Source organism: Rhea pennata, chromosome 4 (genome assembly GCF_028389875.1).
Source record: "Rhea pennata isolate bPtePen1 chromosome 4, bPtePen1.pri, whole genome shotgun sequence".
Classification (NCBI taxonomy): domain Eukaryota; kingdom Metazoa; phylum Chordata; class Aves; order Rheiformes; family Rheidae; genus Rhea; species Rhea pennata.
In genome coordinates this window covers 46,783,379-46,806,716 of record NC_084666.1, presented here as the reverse complement: position 1 = coordinate 46,806,716, position 23,338 = coordinate 46,783,379, and the positions used below count along the sequence as shown (strand labels likewise).

At 38.8% G+C, this 23,338-nt stretch overlaps 1 protein-coding gene across 7 annotated transcripts in view; it reads left to right on the top strand.

Annotated features, from left to right (window-relative positions):
• The window catches only part of TRIM2 (tripartite motif containing 2), a 92,925-nt gene that overhangs the window by 55,865 nt on the left and 13,722 nt on the right, over nt 1–23,338 (top strand). For all 7 annotated transcript variants that reach the window (XR_009958163.1, XM_062573853.1, XM_062573852.1 and 4 more), the window contains exons 4-8: nt 4,449–4,600; nt 5,278–5,458; nt 8,643–9,366; nt 18,166–18,269; nt 19,568–19,735. Coding sequence is in view for 6 of the 7 variants with exons in the window: in XM_062573853.1 (XP_062429837.1) it covers nt 4,449–4,600; nt 5,278–5,458; nt 8,643–9,366; nt 18,166–18,269; nt 19,568–19,735 (1,329 nt within the window). In the remaining variant the exon portion in view is untranslated. The remainder of the gene's footprint in view (nt 1–4,448; nt 4,601–5,277; nt 5,459–8,642; nt 9,367–18,165; nt 18,270–19,567; nt 19,736–23,338) is intronic.

The window sequence follows — 23,338 nt, the reverse complement described above, 5'->3', positions numbered from 1 at the left end:
TCAAAGGACAGGCAGTCTTTTTGCAGTGAACCGTCTCTTCAATATTTTTTTACACATTATTTTGGGTGTAATTCTATTCAAAGTCGGATCAGTTGTATTTTTATGATTAAGGAAAAAATTATATCAAATATGTAATTAAATATTGGCAGATTTTCTTTATATTAATTTTGAAATTAGCTTCTGTTTAAACAAGTCTTTCCAATCTCACCAGTGATGATGCATTTAAACCTCTCTGATTCAAAACAGGTAGAAACTGATGCACAGTTATTTTTCATTAGCTTGCCTGTCTCGCTGTAACTTAACCCTCCTCAGGCACTGCAGATAAGATGCTTTCTCTTCCAGTTGGCCTCTTATTCCCACCACTTGCTTTCTGAGTGTGTATCCTATTTCTTCTGCAGCACATCCTCTATTGTAGCTTCCTTATCGTGTGCTTTTAGGATAAATGAAACTTAGCTCGTAGTATCTTAGCATGAGAGACTGTTTCCTATGCTTGAGCTATAAATGGATGCTTACTCATATTCACCCAACACACAGCCTGAAAATATGTCCTTGTGAAATTAGGATAATACGGCACATATACCGTGGAACTTTTGAACTTGGCAGTATATTCTTATGTTACATTTACACAGTAAAATAAGATCGGCTGTATTCTGAGGTGCCAAACACCTGCAGCTTGTGTTGGGTATAAGAATCTAGATTTGGAAATTTTGGTCTACAGTCTTGTAGGGCGAGGAACAGCCAAGATGGTGAAGGCTGTGGAAGTGTAGGTCCGTTTACTGTATTATATGTAATGAGTGGTATAGCCTCTTCACAAGTGTCTATTCTGAAAAATCTGTTTTGGAGTTTTATTTAAATTACAAGTGAAAGCCTGCTTGGATCCCAGGATCCATGCTTTTACAAGTGCCTATTTTCTGCCTATAGAGTGTAACAAGAGAGCATACCTGATATTAAATTTAAAGCCTGTAACAAGAGAGCACACCTGATATCTTGCTAACTTGTGCTCAAAAGGTAACAGAATAGCTTGGCAATTTGACAGATATAAGATTTTGTCTAAAAAACATTTCCTAAACTTATGCAAGTGCTGCTTACTGCCTGTACTTCTCTTAGAAAAAAATATGAAAACTTGATGTTCTGATGAAGTGAATTCATTTCCATTTAACCTTGTCTTTTCCCCTCACCTCTGTACTGCTGAGTATGTCACTTGTGTATCCCGTTGAACTGTAATCTAGATTTTTTTCTATACTTTGCAACTTTCAGTATGTCATTTAAGCTAAATAAAAAAGTCAGAATGTCTGACATAGACCTTTAATGAGCATTAGACCTAATAAACTGAGCTATTCACTGACAAAACATTTTCCTGCCTCATGAGGTACATTAATACAGTCAGGAAAGAGTAATGTGTCCCTGATATAGTCATATCTACCGGAACCAGAAAGTCATACAGGGGGTTTTGGTGGGTTGCTTTTTGCAGGTAAGCATGTTTAATTTGTGAGTCTTAAAATTTTTTCTTAAAATGTTTAAAGTTTAATGGCTACTGCATGGGTAAGGTAAAAGCTATCACTTGACAGGACAAAAGCTTAGGTTCTAAATTTAGTGTGGTGCCTGGGAAGTGCAGTCAGGTAACCCAGGCTTACTGTTCTAGAAGCCAGAACGTACAAAGGCAAGGTACGCACTAGTCCTGGGCCAGAGGAACTGAGCACGTGTGTGAGATGAGGAAGAGGTTTGGCAAAGAATAAATGCCTCCTTTTTTCTCTGGACTGCTGTTTTAATTCAAACAAATAGAAAGCAGAAGATGGAGAATGTGATTATTCAAATGTGATTTTAGATAAGGGCAATTTAGGATTGCTGAGAGCCATTTTTTGGGGACCTGAACTCTGAAGGGCTGGAATTAATGTACCTTGGCTTTGTGAAATCTATTTCAGAAGTGCATGCATCTTTCATTAGTCAAACTTAAAAGTTTCTATGTACTCCGTTAAATTACAGTAGTGAAGATATTTGTAGGCCTATAGCTAGATCCTGATGCTGAATTATGCTTGTCTGGTTTAAGGTGGAGTCAGCGGGTGGGGTCTTGAAAGCAGTGGGTATTAACCTACTGATTGCAGCTGATGGACATGTTGGAAAAGAAGGATGAGGCAAAGATTTTTTTTTTTAATCTCAAAACATTAAAAGAAATGAAAAACTTTCAGGGAATGTCATAAAATTTGAAGCCCATGTTGTGGGTGGAGAGGAGAAGATATCTGTCTGTAGTTAGAAATAAATGTGAAAGAACAAAATATATGAAATCTTAGCCGAGTAGGAAATGCTTGACAAAATCTTAGGAAATCAGCTTATCTGGACACTTCAAACCTAAACTATATCAATATTAACTTTTTTTCTCCTTCAGCGATGGCATAATCCAAAGACTTTCATGGGAAATGAAAGCTGCTTCACTCAAAACATTTTGAATTTGACTAAGGCAAAAGATACAGTCAGTTGCTTTCTGTCACCATTCTGGTTTAGGTGATTCTCTGGCAATTGAATAGAGGAAGAAAGTTGATAAGCATAAACTTCAGTATGCCAATGAGATTCTTTCTGTCTTATGTATGTTGTCACAAATATAATGGTGTTTGTTAATGAGGTATTCAAAAAGAAATGGAAATTTTATATTAATCTAATCATTATATCCAAAGATTAAAAATACTGAATAATTAAAGAGCTTCCTAAAATATGTTGAACCATAAGCATTAAACTGTCAGGAGGCAGAAAGATGAACTTTTGATGCTGCTCTGAAAGAAATGAACCTTTATGATCATACAGAAAGACTTAGTTTCCTATTTGTTTTTTTTTCATTTTGGTTGGTTCTAACTGCAAATGTTTGTAGCCTTTGTAAAGAATTTAAATCCTAAACTCTATTTAACTCACTTTCTCTGTGCACTTTGAGATTGCACTGTATCTTAGTGCCAAAGTAACCGTCAGAACTCAAGAGGGTCTACTACCCTGAGATCCCTTAAGTCACAGTTACTGGAGTAGTGGTGGTCGCCATGGGTATAAGTAATTCCTTTCATTTAAATGGGTTACTTTTTTTCCTCCCTTGCTAATATAATTTATCTTACACAATTTGTTTTGGGCAGCTTTCTAATTTTCTCTGAAATGGTTTACACAAATGGCCAACGAATGGCTAAACCCACGTTGCCTGTGAGCCCTGTATCTGTGAGTTGAGATAAGAGGGAAGAATGGGAATAAGAAGGAAAGGAGCTTATCAGAGGAAAATTCCTGCTAATGCTAATAGCCACATGCAAATCTGGATTCTTACTTCCCCCTCCTAATTCTCACGATGTCCTGGAGCAGCCAGCTATTTTGCATGATGCCTTTACAGGCCCCCTGGCTCACCTGAAAATAGCCAGTTCTACTCTTCCTTAGAAACCTTCTTGATTTCACCAGCATCTCCAGTCATATTTGTGTTAGAGGTCCAAGTGTGAAAAGCATGCGCCAAGCTATTCGAGATTCTGATGCTGTTCTCTGAATGCAAGACCAATGTTTTGCTTTGAAGCACTTACTATGAGCTTCCTTTTACACTCTTTAAGAAGCCTAAAATGCTTTGTGCTCAAAGACCTTCTAGCTGTTTAAAAAATAAAAATAAAAATAAAAAATCTCACACTGAATTTGCATATATGTGCATTGGTTTGACTAACATGATTTTGGGCAAACACTTTCCTGTTTCATTCTCTTCATGAATATTTTCAGATTTTAGGGATATTTATTGCATGTAAAAATCTTTTTTTTATATGCAGACAACATTTTACTGTATTCATAACAAGTTGAAACCATCTCCTACTTTTTCAAGTGTAGATCAGGCCTCTTATAATCTTACGTATGAGATTTTAATGGTTTTAAGGGATTAGTAATGGGATATGGAGCTTTTCCCCTGCAGTGTGTTCGTTCATTTAGGGTGCTTTTCTGTAGCAAATGAACATGGTATTTGGTTGTCTCGGTTAATTTCATGTTGCAGAGGTGACCCTGTTACAAAAACAGTCTAGGCTGACACTGTACTTGGTAGTCCCTCCAGGGAGAATAGGGATTGAGTTGGTGGAGGACTTGAATGCCTTGTTCTTCAAGTGAGTTGTTACATGTTGAGGGACAACAAAATTTACTATTATTACACAATACTCGGATGATGTTAGGGCCAGCCATTGAGGTCCAGTTTGCATTTCTCAGTTTGCTCCTCTAATGTTTCCTGATAGAATAAAATGCATTTAAAACAGGGTTTTGATATGAAATCTTGTTAAAATTTACTGCTTAAAAGATGTATCTGTTCTTTTTACATGTTTGCTCTCTTAGATACCAGTATTTGTTCCATGTTGAGCTGTAATCTCAGAGTTTGGATAGTAACATGCTCAGGGCCCAGTAAGATGTGTTTTAAGTGATGCTACTCCTGCTACATTTGAATTTAGAGTTGTGCATGTTTCCAGGTGATGGAATTTTACTGCCAGTCCTGTGAGACAGCCATGTGCCGGGAATGTACAGAGGGAGAACATGCAGAGCATCCCACAGTCCCACTCAAGGATGTGGTGGAACAACACAAGGCTTCCCTTCAAGTCCAGTTGGATGCTGTCAACAAAAGGTATAGAAATTCCACTGATTATTTTTCCATTTTTAGTTTTACCATTGGTTTCCTGTGTTACCTTGGGTAGATGTTCTAGTATGCTTGTGCCGTGGACCTTTACCTACAAAATAGGGATAGTGAGGATTGTATAAGGATAAAATCCACCATTGAGTGTGATGCATTGAGGGATTAGAAAAAAGAGCAGAAGATTCTACCTGTCTTTTCCAAAACAGAGGCCAGACCTTTCTTAGGGATTAGAAATGAAAGTGATTTCCAAAGCAGCAGCATAAAACGTTAAGGAGAGAGCTGCAAGCCAGTCATGAATTTCATAATAAATAAATAATACTGTATGCTTAAAGTACAAGCTTTACTCTGGCAGAAAGGATTAAAAAAAATGGCATAGATCCCACTATCTATCCGGGTAGATATATGTATAAGGGACAAAGGGTCCAAGGCTCTTGGCTGGAACTGCTTGGAGCCTAATAGATTTCCACAAGAGAGGGCTCTGGCTTCAGCCTTATTTTATCAGACCAAAACCACTATGTGGTTGTAATAGGAATGAATTTACTTCTGGGAAATGATTGAGTTTAAAGACAGCCTGGTGATGAGATTGTTTCATCAAAAGATGTCAAGGCAAGGGCCAATGTTTAACGACTTTTGAAACTGCAGTCTTTGTAATTTAATCCCTCCCTCAGGCTTCCAGAGATCGACTCAGCACTTCATTTTATATCTGAAATCATACATCAGTTAACCAACCAAAAGGCTAGCATTGTAGATGACATTCATTCCACTTTTGATGAACTCCAGAAGACTTTAAATGTGCGAAAGAGTGTGCTGCTTATGGAACTGGAAGTGAATTATGGCCTTAAACACAAAGTAAGATGCATGTTTTGTTTCAAAGAAAAGCTATTAATGTAATCAGCTAGTCTTTAAAAATGATGCAGGGCACCAGTTTGATGAATTGTGTCTGAGATCCAGATCCAGAGAGAATGTTGTCTTCCTGAAATCAAGTGCTGCAGAGCCTTGCTTGTAGGTGTCCAACCTCCAGACTGGAATCCAGACCCCATATGGGCCATTAGCCCTGTGTGTGCAGTGTGCTGGGATCTGATATAGCCAATGCACTGAGCAGATGTTTGCCTAAAGCCAACATGCTTGATGTGCAGTTGCCAGTAATGGAGCACCAAGGATAAGTTTTAAATCCTTGGGCTGAAATCCCATGAACCCTCCCATGAAGACGCAGCCAAACAATTCTTTCCCAAAGAACTAAGTAAGGCTTACTATCACGCTTTAAAGCACTGTTTTCCTTGCAGATGCCTCGTAATGTATTTCATGTTAAAGTGTATGTGAAACACAAACAATGCAGGGACATCTCATTTTCCCAGGAGAATACAGAGAGCGATAGCTTCCAGAACTGTGTTAACTCATTCACTTCCTATCTGGCTGATCTTGGATCTTGCATATTTTCTCCCTGTACTGTAGTCTAGGCCTCACAGGAAGAAAAGGGAAATTTTCCCTTTTTCAAAGAGGTGGTAGCCTAGTGACTAGGGCTTTTGCATAGGAGTAATGAGCCTGAATCAGGCAAATGAAAGAATTTAACTCATTTCTTTCTGGGCACCAGTAGGGCTGTTTTATATAAAAGAAGGATCTCTCATTTCAAGTGTCCTTTAAAAGAAAGTAGCACCAACCATTGTAATTTGTGCCTGATAATACTGGTGTCTTTGGGCATTCTCTGAGATTACCAAGCAGACTGAGCTTATCTAAATGGTTGAAGTGGAAGAACAGTGCATTCCTGGAATCAGAGCAAGCCTAATGATTAGGAAGGTACTACTTCTACTAGACCTGTGAAAACTGAAGAATTCTAATATACGCATAAGATAAGTAACTTCAGGTATGTAGAGAGCCAAAAACCATGAAGGCAAAGTTTAGTCGTCATCTGCTAAGCAGCAGCTGAGCAGCTTTTTAGCATCAAAACTTTGGACTTAGGTCCCAAATTCATCTAAACCAATCACAGATGATGTCACCAAATATATTTTCTTGCACACCCTGAGTATGTTTTCTTGTAAAGTTCCCATAAGATGAATTATTATGTTAAATTGTATTATTATTTAACAGGACACTTTTAGGCTATTTTTAGGATTTAGGAAGCTCACATTTTACAAATTGTGCATATACACATAGTGAAAGAAGTATTTTCCTGTCCTTTGTGTAAAAGAGAGAGACTGGAATTGGGTTTTATACTTGAATGAATAGTAGGCCCTTGAAATAATTCAAAACTATCATTTCAGTCATCAATTTTGCAAAACTGAAGAAAAGAAATGGGCTACACATCACTAAAAGAAAGCTGGCCATTCAGTGTCAGTTGTCCAATGGACTGACAGAGGCCTTGTTTAAAATATTCTAAACTTATTTAAAATATTAGTTATGGTAGGAATATTTTCCATTTGTGTAATGAAATAAAATGATATTGAGACTATAATGGTTTTAAAATATAGTTGCAAACTCTATTCCTCCACAGTTTGTGGTTTGTTATTCTGGGCATATGGGTTTTTGTCATCCTAGCTATGCTATCGCTTTAACTCCTTACATCCTGGAATAAGGACAAGACATAAAAATGCTTTCTATTGAATTTTGAGACATTCTTAGATACATACAAAATGTGATAACTTGAAATTTCAATTTGGACATGAAATTTCTTGTTCATTCTGGCTTTTTTTTTTCAAAATATTTCATGTTGTTGTCACTTTCCCATATGTGTAGGTCATCACCTGCATTTTCTGCAGTAGGTGTAGAAGAAGCAACTAACTTTTAAAATTCAGAAGGAAAAAACGCCCTTAGAGTATGGTATCATTACATGGTGTATACCAGCAACAGAAGAACAAACAAGCTAACAAGAATAGTTCATAGTAATAGATGCACTAAATCTTTAATTTTAGTTTAGAATCAATTTTAAGGTTTCTAAAATATTTATTTTATGGTGAAGGTCAACAAAATAACTTCTCTGCTGTATAGTAATGCCAGCATCCTAGTTCTTCTCTGCAGGAGAAACATAGCAAATATGTGATCCAGTTCTTTAGTTTGAGGATTTTTTCAGTGGAAGGTATTGGGGAGGTGGCTGGAACATTTGGGCTTTCTAGGCTGCGATGCATTTCTGTATGTTAGGTTGTTATAATTTAGGGGTCTTTTTCCAGTTCATTATAAATCTGTTTTTTTAAAAAAAGTTAGCCTTGTTCCCAACCCAAACCTAACAATTTTGAGGTCAATACTGTCCTAAGAATTTTAGATTAAGGGCCAGTGCTGCGCATGTAATAAAAGCTATGCTTCATACTTAAATATAGAGTGGCAACTTGCTGCCCACCAAAATTGCAGGCTACTCAGCCCAACTCTTCCCATTTTCCTCAACCCATCTTCTACATTTTGCTGTATTGTATGCTGAAACTGGAAAATCAACTTTCCCATTTCTGCTGAGGAGACTTTTCCTTTCTTCACTTATTCTGACTATAAGATTCGTTATTTCCCTCAGCATGGAAGGAAAAACTTGAGTGCCTTCTGATCCATCTCTGTATAGGATCCACCCAAAGTTTCTCTTGGCTCTGAAAAAGTGGAAGTCCTTTCTGGAGCCTCCCTGTTAATGGGCCTGACAACTCCAAAATATCTCTATGCTCATAACTCACTTCCCATTAACCAGCTCATTAACTGTGACTGCTGAGAGGCAGATGGATCAGGGCTCAAACTTCTCCTTTTTTTTTTTTTTTTTTTTTAAAAAAAAAAAAAAAAAAAAAAAGGCATATGGGGCAAAAAAATTCAATCTAGTGTGACAATGGATCCGTGAAGCCCTAAAGATCAAAAAAGGGGCGTATTGCTTTGGGTAGCCTCATAATACTCCAAGAACATGCCATGCTATTGGGTGTAGGGAGTCAGCAGAGTACCTTTTCTAAAGTGAAACTTTTGAAATAAAGCACTATAAAGTTTTCTGTAAAGACCTTCATATGTAAAGAGTGCTGCATCTTGTTAGCATAGGTGTTAGTGATGATGCTAATCTGGTATTTGGCAATGCATACAGGTCCTCCAAACACAGCTGGATACCTTACTTGAAGGACAAGAGAGCATTAAAAGTTGCAGCAACTTTACAGCCCAAGCCCTCCACCACGGCACTGAAACAGAAGTTCTGCTGGTAAAGAAGCAGATGAGTGACAAGCTGAATGAACTGGCTGAGCGAGACTTCCCACTACAGCCCCGTGAAAACGATCAGTTGGACTTCATAGTAGAAACAGAAGGCCTGAAGAAGTCCATTCACAATTTGGGTACTATTTTAACCACCAATGCAGTTGCCTCTGAAACAGTCGCCACAGGTGAGGGACTGAGGCAGACTGTGATCGGACAGCCCATGTCTGTCACCATTACAACGAAGGACAAGGATGGGGAGCTCTGTAAATCTGGGAACGCTTACCTCACTGCTGAACTGAGCACACCTGATGGGAGCGTAGCGGATGGAGAAATACTTGACAATAAAAACGGCACTTATGAATTTTTGTATACTGTTCAGAAGGAAGGGGACTTCACTTTGTCACTGAGACTTTATGATCAGCATATTAAGGGCAGCCCATTTAAACTTAAAGTCGTCAGATCAGCAGATGTATCCCCTACTACTGAAGGGGTTAAGAGGCGTGTTAAATCTCCTGGCAGTGGTCACGTGAAGCAGAAGGCGGTGAAAAGACCTGCTAGCATGTACAGCACTGGCAAAAGAAAAGAGAATCCCATTGAAGATGACTTAATCTTCAGAGTAGGTAGGTGGCTTGTCTGCTAACTATTGACATATTTAAAAATAGTTCAGGGAAACTGGGTAAAAAGTTCTAGAAAATAAATTATTTTAAGATTAAAACTATATGTATCCATGTCATGATAAATGGAACAACCTGGTAGTATCTTTAGGCTTCTTGACTTTTGTTCACATGTACGTTTTAGAAGTACATGCTTGGGAAATGCTGTTTACAACAAACATAATTGGATTTTGGGTTGAGAAATACGTGCATTTGATTTGGATATTTTACCTCCTCTGCGCTCTATTGGGCATCATGAGATGGCAATATCAGAAGATTATTGCTTCAGATTAGATTGCTTCTTTAAAAGCAAGAAGGAAACTTCTCTAAAATGATTGCCCTAAAAATAATCTAATTAATCTAACCAGGAACTATACATGCTAAATCTGTGACCATATGTAGTTATTTTGTCAACATAGGACAAAGTTAAGAATTCCTTTATCTGTATTTTTCAATATCTAAATATGTTTGGTATATACAGACTTTGTATCAGAAAATGTATTTAGCTAGCATGCTTTGCATGCTAAAGAGGACAGCACCATGCAAGCATTGCACGGAGCTACTCATAAAATGACCAGCCTTTCCCAAATGACCAGTGTATTCCCTTGTTAGATAAAAATGACCCCATAAATAAAACAATTCAAAGATCGTTTTTACAGAGGAGATGATATCCTGGTTTATTGTCACTAAGGCTAAGTTTTATGGAGAATCCTGGGTCAAACGTTAGAAGATGCAGATCTCATCGTATTGAAGTTGAGCCAGCCCTGCCCAGTAATAACCACAGTTTATGTTCCAAAGCTTATGGGTGGCTTTTATTAAACAAAATTAGTAGCCAGATGCTGTCCTTCCTCTAGCAGGTGGGTATTCTTGTTGCAAAAGGTGTTGCCGTAGTGCACCAGCAGGACTTCGCTAGCAGTCTCCCTTGCGCTGGGCAGAGGAATCCACCTCGGGCTCCCTCTCGAAGAGAGCAAGCTGTGGCTCCTCCCAAGTGTAGTTTCACTGCTGGAACTAGTAGGAGGGCAGAGAGGGTGAGTATAGACATAGCCTAACTCTTTCCAGGGTTTTGTTTAGGGGCAAGTTTAAACATAACAGTTAACAGCATCTGAACCCTATTTAGAAAGAGCATTACTCTGTTCTCTTCTGGAGCTACGATGACATGTTATATGCTAGCAAAAGAAGAGGCTGAACAGACAGATGCAGCTAGAGAAGGTCTCTGTAGGTTTGTGCTGAGGCATGTTAATGGAGCAGTATAGGAAAGCTTGTACAGATACACCCCCCCTGTGAGTAACAGGGGAGCTCTGTTACCTGTTCTGATTGAAACCTGTAGTGAATGCTGGGGCCTTACTCTTGTTCACAGACATCTAGCATTAATTTGTCACTGTGGAAATCTGTAGATATAAGTGGAGAAAAGATTGAGCCATTTTTTTTAAATAATACCTTTTAAAGACTCGAATAGAATAATAACCTTTAGCTAATAACAAATATTTACAAAAAAAAAAAAAAAAAAAAAAAAAAAGACGTATCCTGAAATTGTTTCAAGACAGTTAAAATTCTTATTACAAGGGTATTGGTGTGGATTAAAGTGATTTGTGCTTGTACATTCTGCTTCTGTATCTCTCATTTCTAGTAGCAGTTCTAACCTGACTAGTAGTGATAGGGTCTCTTTTCCTGTTGTGTAGTGCCCTCTCTTTTGGTTATGTTCAGTCATGACCACGAGCTCTGTTTTGGAGTTCTTCATCCTCCTTTCCCTCTATTCCCCTTGTCCCCCGCAAGATAAAAGAGAAAATTGGAACAAGAGATATGCATGTCTGAAAGCATTGCTCAATGACATAGGAATTTCCCTGTTTGGGATATATGGATTGCTCTTTTTTTTTTTTTTTTTTTTTTTTTTTTTAAGAGTTGAGGATAATAATTCATCCCATTCTGTATTCAGTTCTCAGCTACTCATTTCACAGAATGATCCTACAAAGAGATGTCCCTCTGGGCTTCTGTGGGCCTGTGTGTGCATCATCTGAATGGTCTCTTAAGCCTTTGCAGCTGTAATGCTCTTAACTTTTTACACTCTTCCAAAAATATACGTAATTAATGAAGACAGGTAAAATTTCTATATTCATAGGGATTGCCTTCAAGGATTTAAAATTTTGTTTAGTTCCAATTTGAACTCGCTTGTAAAAGTTGAATTTTGGTTCATTTGTAGCTGAAGTCATGCAAAATAAAGTATATCACTGTTTTCCAGCACAACCGTGTATCTTTATTTTGAGCCCATTTTTGAGTTGCTCTAAGAACCCTGGCCAGACTTGAATTTGTAATTTAAACTGAGCAAGATAAAGAGAGTTCATGTTTGGGCTGCCAGAAGCTCGTACAGCTGTGCTGGAGAACTGTACTGTAGTATTCCTATGGGTATCTGAGTAAATGGAGCATGCTGTTGCTTATATGCTGATGTATGGGCTTTTATGCACAAGTAAATTGATCAGCTCCTAGCAGATTTGTGCTAGTATTAACAGAGATGGCATTAATACAGCATTAGCACAAATCAGTATTTTTGTTCATGGGCAATTGTGCATTAAATCTTTTGCCAATTCCATGATATTCATGGCTTTTTAAGTGGCATGTGGTTCCAGTCAGACATTTTGAGGTCAGGCTATTGACTGTACATTCATACATGCATGTAATTCATTATTTACAAGAACAGAGTGTTTCTTGCTTCCTTCTCTATTTTATTTTCTCTTAATAATTTATATCTTCAGCTGTTTGGTTTTTTTAAGCAGGCATCATTTCTAAGACTGTTCACACAGATGTAGTGTTCTGAACATTACAGACTGCAAAGCTGGCTGCACTACTACAGGAGCAAAAGCAAATAACTAAATCAGACATTTCAGAAAAATCCATCTGTGCAACATGTACATAGTTTGTGCAAAGGAAAACAAGCATGTGCTTGTGATATCCAGAAAGTAATTATCGAACCATGGTTTTTGCTACCACTACAAGTGGTAGGAAGCACTAAGGCGAGAGGGAAGCTCTTCGGCTCTGTTCATGGCTCTTGGGGCTCAGAACCGCAGGGGCAGAGGTAACGGAGCTGGGGAGATGTTCACAGTGTTTAGCCGCTTCCTCCTTCCCTGGTAAATCTATCCCATGCCCCTCAAATGAGGGGGGAGAGCCAGGGGTGGCACTGGTTATCTGTGTCCTCTGTCCAACTGGCGGGGACTCCGACCCCGTATTGTGCCCTGGCAATATCATGCTGTGCCTTATGCATGGACGTATTTTTTTCTTTTCAAGCCCTTTTCATGGCTGGGTTCTCTGACAGCATTTAGCAAGAGTGGTGCCATTTCCCACTTCAGCTGATTTTTCTCCTCATTTATCTAAGCTTGGGTTTGGCATCAGACACAGCCAGATGGAGAGCTGGCTCTCTGCTAGAAAGTTCAAATTTTCCGTTTCCTCAGACTGTGTTTAGTTGTCTGTTCATCTAGTTGTCTGAACATCTAAGTTTAGCTGGTGCATTTAATGTGTGTAATTCACTTTTTTTTTTTTTTTTTTTTTAAGTGCCTTTAACAGTTCCTTCTGCCAGCCTCCTTACTAGGTGCAGATGTCGTCATCTGGTCTGTTCTAACTGCTGAAAGCAAATAGGAACCTTATTATGAATTAGTTTCCTGTAAAAAGCTTGTTCACAAGACCTGTGTAATAATAGCCTTTAACGTATTTGTTCCTAGCGACCTGGTAAAGAGTGCAGTTTAAAAGCAGGGGAGCAGAGCAGTTGGACTTATATTTGACAAATAATAAATGTGGATCTGCAAGTAGATTTTAGAGAAACGTCTACGTTTTCTGAGGAGTATTTTCTTGATCAGGTGTTTCTTAGCTTTCTCTGTAGACCTCTGTCTGAAATTCTGTATCAGGCTGTTCTGTTTGAAAAGAACAGGGTTGCCTGCAGAGATGCTTTGTGAGCAACTACGTAAATAAAAGTGGGTTATGTAGGTAGGTGTATTATTGAAAAAACATGTATCTTTCCAAGTGTAGTTACCCGACTCATATGTGTAGTCCAGAGGCACTATAGCAAGCAGCATCTGCTTCTTTCCATTTTCTCTGTCCCTTCCCTACCCTTCCGACAAGCTCCTGTCCTAGCCAAGTCACAGCCTGTCTGAAGGCACTGGATAAGGTGCAGAGGATGCATATGTCCACTTGTTCCATGCAGTGCATAAATACGACGGGTGAAACACAGAGGCTGCTCGGACACGCTCTAAACAATTGTTGTGTGTTCTCCATTTCAGAAATTAGGAACAAATCCATTAGTAAGTAGAATGAAATTGAGATTTTTTAATTTTATTATAGGATTTATATTCACATAGAAACTTGAACACTTAGTAATGGGGAAGTGGGATATCATTTGCCAGTTTATTAGCTCAAAGCCTGCTGGGGCTTGTCATGACCACTGACTGTTACCTCTTCATTGGTATCATAGAATGGTAAGGGTGGAGGGGACCTCTGGAAATCATCTAGTCCAACCCTCAGTATAGCCCCATCTACGACCTTGGCGTTAGCAGCACCACGCTCTAACCAACCGAGCTAAACCTGCCCCCGTGGCCAGTATGAAATTTGGCCAGACCTACGCTGCAGTGTGAGCTGTGGCCATCCTGGACGGGGGCTCATGCCGCACTGCTGGCAGCCCCCAGCGTGGGCTCCAGTGTCCCGAGGGCACCGAGCTTTGGTTGCTTTGCCTAAGGGTTGCTGCAATGCCAGTGGAGAACCGCCGCTGGTAGCGTGTGGCGCCCCTTCCCCGGGAATTTATGTGCGCCCAGCTGTGGTGGCAGAGGCTCTGTTGCACAAGCAAGGTTTGGCAGTGGTCTTTGCCAAGCTTTTAGGGACAGATGCTGTGTAAAACAAACAAATAAAATTGGCCCAAGCTCCACTGCTAACAGTGTGTGGGAATAGCTGCCAGAGTTCCTGCTGAATTATTTTTCCTCTGTAAAGGTTACAAACATTAAATGTGCCCTCATCCAACAGACTAATTGCTTTTAAAACTTAATTTGCATGGTAACTTGGATTGGAAACAGTGGAACTTAATAGGGCTGAAACACTGTTTCAGTTATAAGAATTAGGAGAGGGGGCATCACATTCTAGTAATATATAAGGTTTGAATAAATACCTTTTTGCATTCTGGTGAGGGGGGCAGGAGGAAGGTAGGGAAGAAGAAAACAACTTCTTTGTCTTTGCAGTATGTATGCAGAGTTTCCTTGCTGTTTATCCTTGTTTCAGTACCACGAAGAGAACCACAGCAGAAGCAACTCGAGTGTTACAGGCAGGAAAGAAATGGTAGTTACTCAACATGTTGTGGCTACCTCATCCTCTAAAGTCTCCCCATGAATCTGTAATCTTTCTGCATGTTTTTTTTTGGGGGGGGGTCTTTGACTCCCTTCTGTTCCTGCTGGGGGTGATGGCATGGTTCTTTGTGTTTTGAGGAAGCTGGTAAATCTAGGTGAGCAAGTAGGGAAGTTATTGTTAGTAACCTCACATTAGTAAAACTGAGAAAGCAAAAAGCCTTTCTTCCATTACCAAAAAATGTGCATTATTCAGCTGGTTTGTCCAGGTGTCCAGCACCTATGGAGCAGACGCTGATCTCAGTTACATGATGTAATTTTTAATATCTCCTGTGATTTTAAAGACTCTGCAGATTTTTTTGGTCAATCTGGCCTTTATTGTGCAGAAGATTGAAACTGCAAAGCAATCCATGTGTGCTAGATTCTATTTTCAGCTCAAGACAGAGAAACATACTCTTTTGTTGAAAACATATCTTCAAAGCAAAATTAATTACTTAGCACAGGGCATGCTAAGCAATGCCAGAAAGGGTTAAACAGGGTTAAAGCAAAATCAATTGTTTATTAAGCCAACTGTATACAAAGATGCTGTCAGAGCAGCTATTCCATAGGATGCAGATCTGCCTCCTGATACCTCTCCTCAACCTGCCCTTTGGAAAACTCTGCTCTCCTCTCCTAGCCCCAGGCAGCTTGCTGCAGTCAAAGGTCTTTGTTTTGCTGCGTTGTGCCCCAGTAGCTCAGCACAGAGGGGAGGCAAAAATGGCCAGAGAAGGGCATGAAAGATGCAGGCTTCCATCTCCAGGCCAGGCTGCTTGGGAAACACTGGAGCAAGTATTCCCAAGCCATACTCTAGCCTTAGCCTTGTGCACTGAAAATGCTGGTGCTTCCCTAGGCTACGGAGTGAAGGGTGACTGACCTGGAGAGCAGAGGAAAAAGTATAGGTTGATACAGAGGTGCAGTTCTTGCAATAAAAGATTTGCTGAAGACTGTGCCTCGGACAGGGGCATCTATAAGGGAGGAGTCCCTCCACTTACAGGCTTGAGCTGTCATCTTTTGATATTGCAGAACCAGCCCCAGGATCCTGCCTTTCCAGGGTGCTGACATGCATTAATACAAGCTTTCCTCTCATCATCTGAGCTGCTGCCACTGCCTGTACTTGGATTCACATCTTAACCTGGTATAGTGAATTATCCAGAAAAGAAAGCTTAAAGTTACTTGCTTTCCTCTTGAAACAACTTATTTCCTAACTTATGCTAACTTCAGCTTTCTTCTTGAGAGAAATTTGTCCCACACAGAGGGAACTGTGTGCGGGCCTGTGTGCAACTTAAGACCACTGTCCAGGGTTAAATAGCTGCAAAGTGTTATATACAGGGTCATTGCATGGGGTTAAATTTCATCAACAAATTGTGCTGGTAAATTGCTATTTCTAAAATTTACTGGGAAATGCAATTATGACATTCCTCGATAAAGTTTTCTATTTTTCCTTTGAAACATGTTTACAAGGTCCCACTTAAGAACACTCTGAGCAATTCTTTATATAGATCTCTCTTATCTTTAAAAACGAAATTCCTTGACTTTCATTGACATGGAAAGAGCACACATTATAGAATGTTTGTGCTAGTTGGTTCCAGATGCTCCAGCTTATGCCTCCTCTAACAAATGTTTTCCCTTTTCTCTCAGTAGTAAAGAGAATGGTTCTCACTTTTCATCTGTTCTCTTTGACTAAAAGGCAAAAAGGAAACTTACCATTAACATATGGCGGAAAAAAATTACTGCATGCATCCCTCAGGCACTGCTCGTTAAAAGAATGCACAGAAATGGCTCAAGTGTGGGTAACGTAATTGATGTGCAGCTCACTATTCCCTTAACATTTACTTTCCCCTTGCAGTGCAAAAACTGAGAAGTATGTGCGTTGTTGAGAGGATATAAGCATGCAGAGCTTAGAAAAACAAGCCTTGAAACAAAGGGACGTGTTTTCAGCACCAAGTGCGGAGGAATTAAATGTTACTTGCTAACTAGCACCAGGAAACATGCATCCCACATCTATCACCACAGCAGAAAGAATGATTGTTAAGAACATGCCTGTGCCTAATGAAAGCTAAGGGCAAGTTAGAGCTAATGTAAGTCTTATATTGGGGATCACAGTCAGGACACTTTTAATCATTAAGCTCCAGGATATTTTGGAAGAACTAAAATGAAATAAAAGCTTTTCAGTTAAAACTATATATTGAAACCAATTAATTTCTGTTAGGCTGCCAGTGACTGCTTGTAAAAGTACTTTACCAGGAAAAATAGCATTGCATCCAAGGCTCAGAGTTAACAATTTACAGAGTTTTTTTGTTTTAAAAGAAGTTCATTCATTATGGAACGCTTTGTGGACCACGATTACACTTATAGTCTTGTCTGAGGACCCCTCAGCCATTTTTACAAACAAAGTGGGAATTTGGATACTGTCCCTGTGCTCTAGGTATAGTTTGGGCCTGCTGCTTAGGGATGACCTTTTAAAAACATCACTTTGCTTTGAAATCCTTCTTGGAACATCTCAAACCAAACATCTAAGTGCTGAGGTACCTAAAAGAAATGAGCATTTTTGAAAATTTGACATTTTACATCTTCTTGTCCCCATAAACCAATGGGGATAATGCATACATTGGAACTTGCAGTTCCATGAATCACTATTGCATTTGTCCTGAGTAAAACTGGGGCCTCTTTCTTCTTTTTTTTTCTTTTTTTTTCTTTTTGTACACTGTTTTATAAGAACTATCAAAGCTCTTTGTCAAATATATATTGCAGAAGTGTTTAGTCCCCAGGTGTTGGTCTTCATTGGTCCACCTGTCTCAATCATTCAAAACCAGTTCTTCCTCACAGTTCTCCATCTAAGGGAGGTTTTACAGCCTGTGAATGAAAAATGTGCATGAGCAAATGGCAAAATTCCGTCTTGAAAATGTCCTGCCCAGAACAATATGTTTTATCTCAACTTCGTGACTTCACTGATGAGATTTAGCTAGCAGTACTAGACATCTGTTGTCCATCCAGGTTCTTATCTTAGTCTCTGTCTGTATGGTCCCACAGCACCACCGCCTTCATTGCCTTCTCATAATATTAATTAAAAATTTGTATTAAAAAAATACATCACATATGGGGAAAAAATGCCTTACCTGTAACCCCTGCAAGAAACAAATTGTGTAGACACCTTAATTTGTGAAGGCCAAAGCAGTAATTGCTTTACTGCAGCTTAAATGGCATATGTGCCAAAGAGTAAGAACAAGGCCTTCTCATGTTTAGAAGGATCTGTTTGTGGTCTGTTACTGAGATGTTCCTTGAAGTTGTAAGCAGTGATAAAAGCACTTTATAATAGAAATCTGTGCATCAAGGATGTAATAATTGCATATATTTGCATATAAGTTCTAACTGACTAGTTGTGTCTAACCTAATTTATGTGCTTTCTGTCCAATTTTAGGCACCAAAGGGAGAAACAAAGGGGAGTTTACAAATCTTCAGGGTGTAGCTGCATCTACAAATGGAAAAATATTAATAGCAGACAGTAACAACCAATGTGTGCAGGTATGAGGATATGCCACTTCCAGTATTATTATTTTTTTTCCCCTACCTCTTTCTCCTCTGTGCTCCAGAAAAGACAAATTTTGTGCATTAAAAGCATGGGTGAATATACAGAGGAAGAGCAACCTGTTCATTAGCTGTTATCATTCCATCTTCTTGACCTGCAGCTATCCGTTTCAGATCTAAAACAGATCTACTATATATTTCAGAGTTATTTCCCTTCCTTATTATGTTTGCAATAAATGAAGAAAACAAATGTGCCATAATCTGGAAAAATACCTTTTTTGTAAATGCCACTTTACATTGTAAACTTACCATTTGTATACTTTCTGTGTTTCGAAACAAATCCAGAACGTAGTGCCACAAATATAATTTCATAAGGAAATACGAAAATAAACACGTAGATGTCATTTTCAAGTGACTTTTAGTCTACTAAATTAACTCTTCTATCTGGCATGATCAAATCTTTTCTGTGGTAGCCTCCCTGACATTCATGATTTTTTGGCTTCTGTAACCTATGTGAAAATCAAGCTGTATTTTCTTTTTTTCTGTCGTATCTTTTTTTCACCATTAACAGTTTGTCATCGCTATTCAGGCTGCCATGTGGTAACAATAAACAAGGCAGCAGAATGAGGCTTGTTCGTCAGTGTATTGGAACTGGAGAGCCACATGCAGTAAAAACTTGTTTTCAGACCTTTTCAAAGTGACAGAGTCAAATATGTCTTTGTACCCTCACATATTGCAATTTGCAGCCTCTTCAGTGGAACTTCAGTGTCTAATTAAATGACTGGGGGACACAAACAGTGCCCTAAGTTTTGAGTTTGGCTAAAGCATCTCTCAGGAAATGGCCCAGTATTTATCTAAATCAAATAATTAGATGCTGAAAATCTCACCTAGGTTCTACTTGCATCTCTTCAACAGACTTCACATGTGGCCTTGGCCAAATCACTCTATGCCTTGGTTTGCTCATTTCTAATGCAGAAATAATACCACTCCCTTCCAGCTACCAGAGATAGACATTGTGAAGTGTAATTCAGTGTTTGTAAAGGTCTTTGAGATCATTGAAGAAAAGTGCTATGTAAGTGCAAAAAACTTCCTTATTATGAAGCTTAGGCCCAAATGGAGGCTTCTTCTTAAATTAGGTACATCACTTTCAAATATGGACGATGTAAAAGTACTTAATATTCCCGTTTCTCCTCCTGACTATAGTGTTCATTTGTTGCTTGCTAAAATCTAAGCTCCAAGAAATAGATGATGTCATTATGCAGACTTAATTTTCAAATATTTTTTTTCTGTTACAGATATTTTCCAATGATGGCCAGTTCAAAAGTCGTTTTGGCATACGAGGAAGGTCTCCTGGCCAGTTGCAGAGGCCAACAGGAGTGGCTGTGCATCCCAGTGGTGACATCATTATTGCAGATTATGATAACAAATGGGTTAGCATATTTTCATCAGATGGAAAATTTAAGGTATGATTTACCATGCAAACTCTCCTGAGCCTTCTCCATCTTACAGTGGAATGCATATTCATAGTTTTTTTCCCTCTCTGTCAAAAACTGCATAGATGGGTTGCAACTTAGTCCAGATTCCATTGTTGTGATGTGGAAACCCACGACACAGCCATGTTGTATAATAAATAGAGGTTACAGCTGTGATGATCGGCCGTATCATAATGATACATCAAATAGTGACGATATATTCCATTCTGCAGTTCTGCATACCAAGTGCTTGGATCCCTTTCTGCAGTTTACAAGTGGAGGTAGCTGATGTAATCGAGTCTAGTGGGACTAGTTCAACAACCTTCACGTTATTAGCATTCTAATTATATATAAATGTGTGTGTATATATATGTATATGCACACATAGAGACTAGAAGCTTATGAGGACATAAAATTCTTCGGTAACATGTAGAGGAGAAATATAAGGCAGCGGACTGATGATGACTTCCTCTGTTCCGTAGATGTCAGCAAATCAAGTGCATAATTTATGTATGAGGCTGTTTTTAACAGGATAGGTCTTGTGGTCAGGTGCAGTGCCAGAGAGAATTAAAGGTTGCCTCCATGTGATGCTGTTTCCTGAAGTCTAAGTCTGGTCATTCATGACAGAAATTGCAGTCTCTAGCAGAGATTAGCACTATGCTATTCAGTGAAATAAAAGACCTGTTGGGAAGTTTCTACCATTGTTACTTAGTTCTGGAGTCCCATATTGTGGAGGAACCATTTATTTGGCATTTTCTGGCTTAGGTCCTGAGCTACTCATTTAGTTATTAAATACTAAGAAATGGCCTTCTGTTGATTATTCTTTGCAAAGTGATGAATGCTATAGCAAATAGGCAGCTTTGCTTGCATAGTCTTCATTGACTTGCATATGGGAAATGGACACTATTATACTTTTGGAAGTATCCAGATTCCATGTAGACTTGAAGCTAAATATGCAATGTAACTGCTAAATATATGTATATAAATTACCTGCACTTAGAAAGAACGCATGATTTTCCTTGTAAAGCAGTTTTCCAAATATACAGCTACATGAGAGAACTTTGTTTCTGGCTGAATGAAATGAAGATACTAGCAAAACAGAAACAAACAGAAGTGTAATTGAGTTAAGAATCAAAATACTCCAAGGAACTTAAAGGTGGCATAAATAATTATTAAGATCTTTAACAGGAACTGGCTTGATATGGACATGGAGGAAGGAGGGCTAGTTTTCCTTCTTTCTCCAGACTGAATGTAAATACAGTATTTTGGATGGTGTCAGCTATGGAGAAAAAGCCATGGCTCTCGAGGAGCCAGGACTCTTTGTGTTATATGTTGCGATCAGGAAGACAGGCATTGAAAAAAATTAATATTAAGGTAATTCCTCTGACTAGAGCCTAGCTTTGTTTTAGGCAGTGTTTTTGTTGGACTGCCACAGCTATGTAAAGTTGGCAATGTTTGCGTGGTTAATTCAACACATCAGGCTTTATAGCTTGTATGACTGGACTGATTAAATGGGAGATGAAACGTTACTTATATTGTAAAATACTATTTTTAGATTTAAATGCAACAGAGTATATTTAGAAGAGAAAAATATAAGAAAGTTTGTAGAAAATTTTTATACATGGAGAACTGGCATAATCATAGTTGAAGAACAAGACAGGGAAATAATAGATCTGTCTCAGTGGGAATTTGGACAAAGCCATGTAATTTCTTGTGTGTTGGCAATAGTAATTCTCACAGGGGCTTTGTCAGGTTAATTTGGGCAAAGCATACTAAGATACACAGAGAGATAAATAAAGTGTTAATGGTGTTTCCCTTCAAAGGATTATGGCTGCAAGACATCGTTTTTGATACAAGTGGTCTGCTAGTTGTTAACTCAGAACTATCAGGGGTCTGTTTTGAACTTAATCTAGCTAATTTTTGTTGTCCTCTTCTTTCTGCATTTATTTACCCTTTTCCTTTGCAGTATTTTAACAGTCATGTGAGCCAGAAGCAAATTTCCCCTGGAGCCAGGTCCAAGAACCTGCCTGATTACAGAACTTGGCTGGCACACCCTAGCAGGCTCCCCTGCCAGGCAGAAAAGTGTCACCTTCCTCAGCCTCCGGTAGGAACAGAGACAGAACTCAGTTTTCTCCAGGCTGTAAAACTTGCATAATGACAAACCTTAATCTAAGGTTACACCAAAACACGCGCATTTTAAAGTGAAAGGCTGTGTTATGCTGTGAACAACAAAGCATCAGACGGGGTCTTGGGAATTGAGGCTTCTGATTCTGGCTAAGCCACAGGTCTCATGGGTGACTACTGATGTATCACCAGCTATAAAAGGCAAATAACAATGCTGGCTTCCTCTGGAAATTACTTTGAAACTGCTTAAAAAATTTATTATAGAGCAGGTATTGCTAGGCTAAGGAGAGCATGCATGCTGAAGCAGCGATAGCAGCTCCTGTGGTAGTGGCGGTGTTCAAACTTAGTGAAGAAACTGTAGAGTAAGTCTAGAAGAATGATTCTTCATCCTTTGAGAAGGAATTATTTTCTTTCTAGTCCTGAAGGATCACATCTAAGATAGCTCTGGTTGGCTAGTAACAGTCTATAAATCAAGTTAAGACATCAAGTTAAGATAGGTGGGAAAAGATGGAAGGAAACGTTTCATCTGGGAGACTTTTATTTCTTCTTGTCTCATTAAAAGAATTAAGATGGAGGCTGCTTCTGGGGACTGTGATGACTGGCCACAGCTGAGTTAAGACAGTCACATGAATGACAAATTCATTTGTTGTGTGATGTCGGAATCTGTTACAAAGCTATATCCCCATATTAGGGAAGCTGTCAAAAAGGGAAAATAAAGCTTTGTTTAAAGTCTGTAAATCAGTTCCTGACAATTGTGACCCTTTCTAACAGTAACAAGATCAGTGAATCTAAACTTAAAAGCCATAACAAACCTACCACTATAGAGAAAAGCCTTTAATTTTTTTTTTTTTATATATATGCCAAACTCATTTTTCCACCTCTGGGAATATCCCACAGTACAGTATTTTCCACCCTAGTAGGGTGACTTTATAAACACATATTTGAAAATGAATCTAAATTCATAGGAGACTATAAAATGAGGGCCATATTGTCCTTGACTGAATTCATTTAAACACATTATTTGTATTAAGCATTTAGATGATTCATTATATTTTATTCATTTCTAATGGCAGAAAAGTCTCAGAATGCTTCCATTCATATACTTAACAGGAGTGACTGGATTTCATAATGTTCTGTTCTAAATAATCAAACCTATAATTCTAAGAAACATTCTGAAATAAAAATACACAAAGGCTGTGTTCAGCCAGACCCAGTGATGTGTCATCAGCACAATTTGATCTAAACTGGAAACAGAGATTTTTAGTAGCAAGCACTGCAAACTCTAGCTGGGCATGTTTTATTGCTGCCTGCAATCTGTATTTTAAATCCTGGCCCAGCAATAGTGATTTTTATTACTCTTCTCAGCACTGAGTGCCCATTAGTGCAGTACATGATTTATTCATAAATTTTTTCATGTGTATTTATATGGGCAGGAAAACACTGTAGTCATGAGTCTGAGTCATTTTTCCA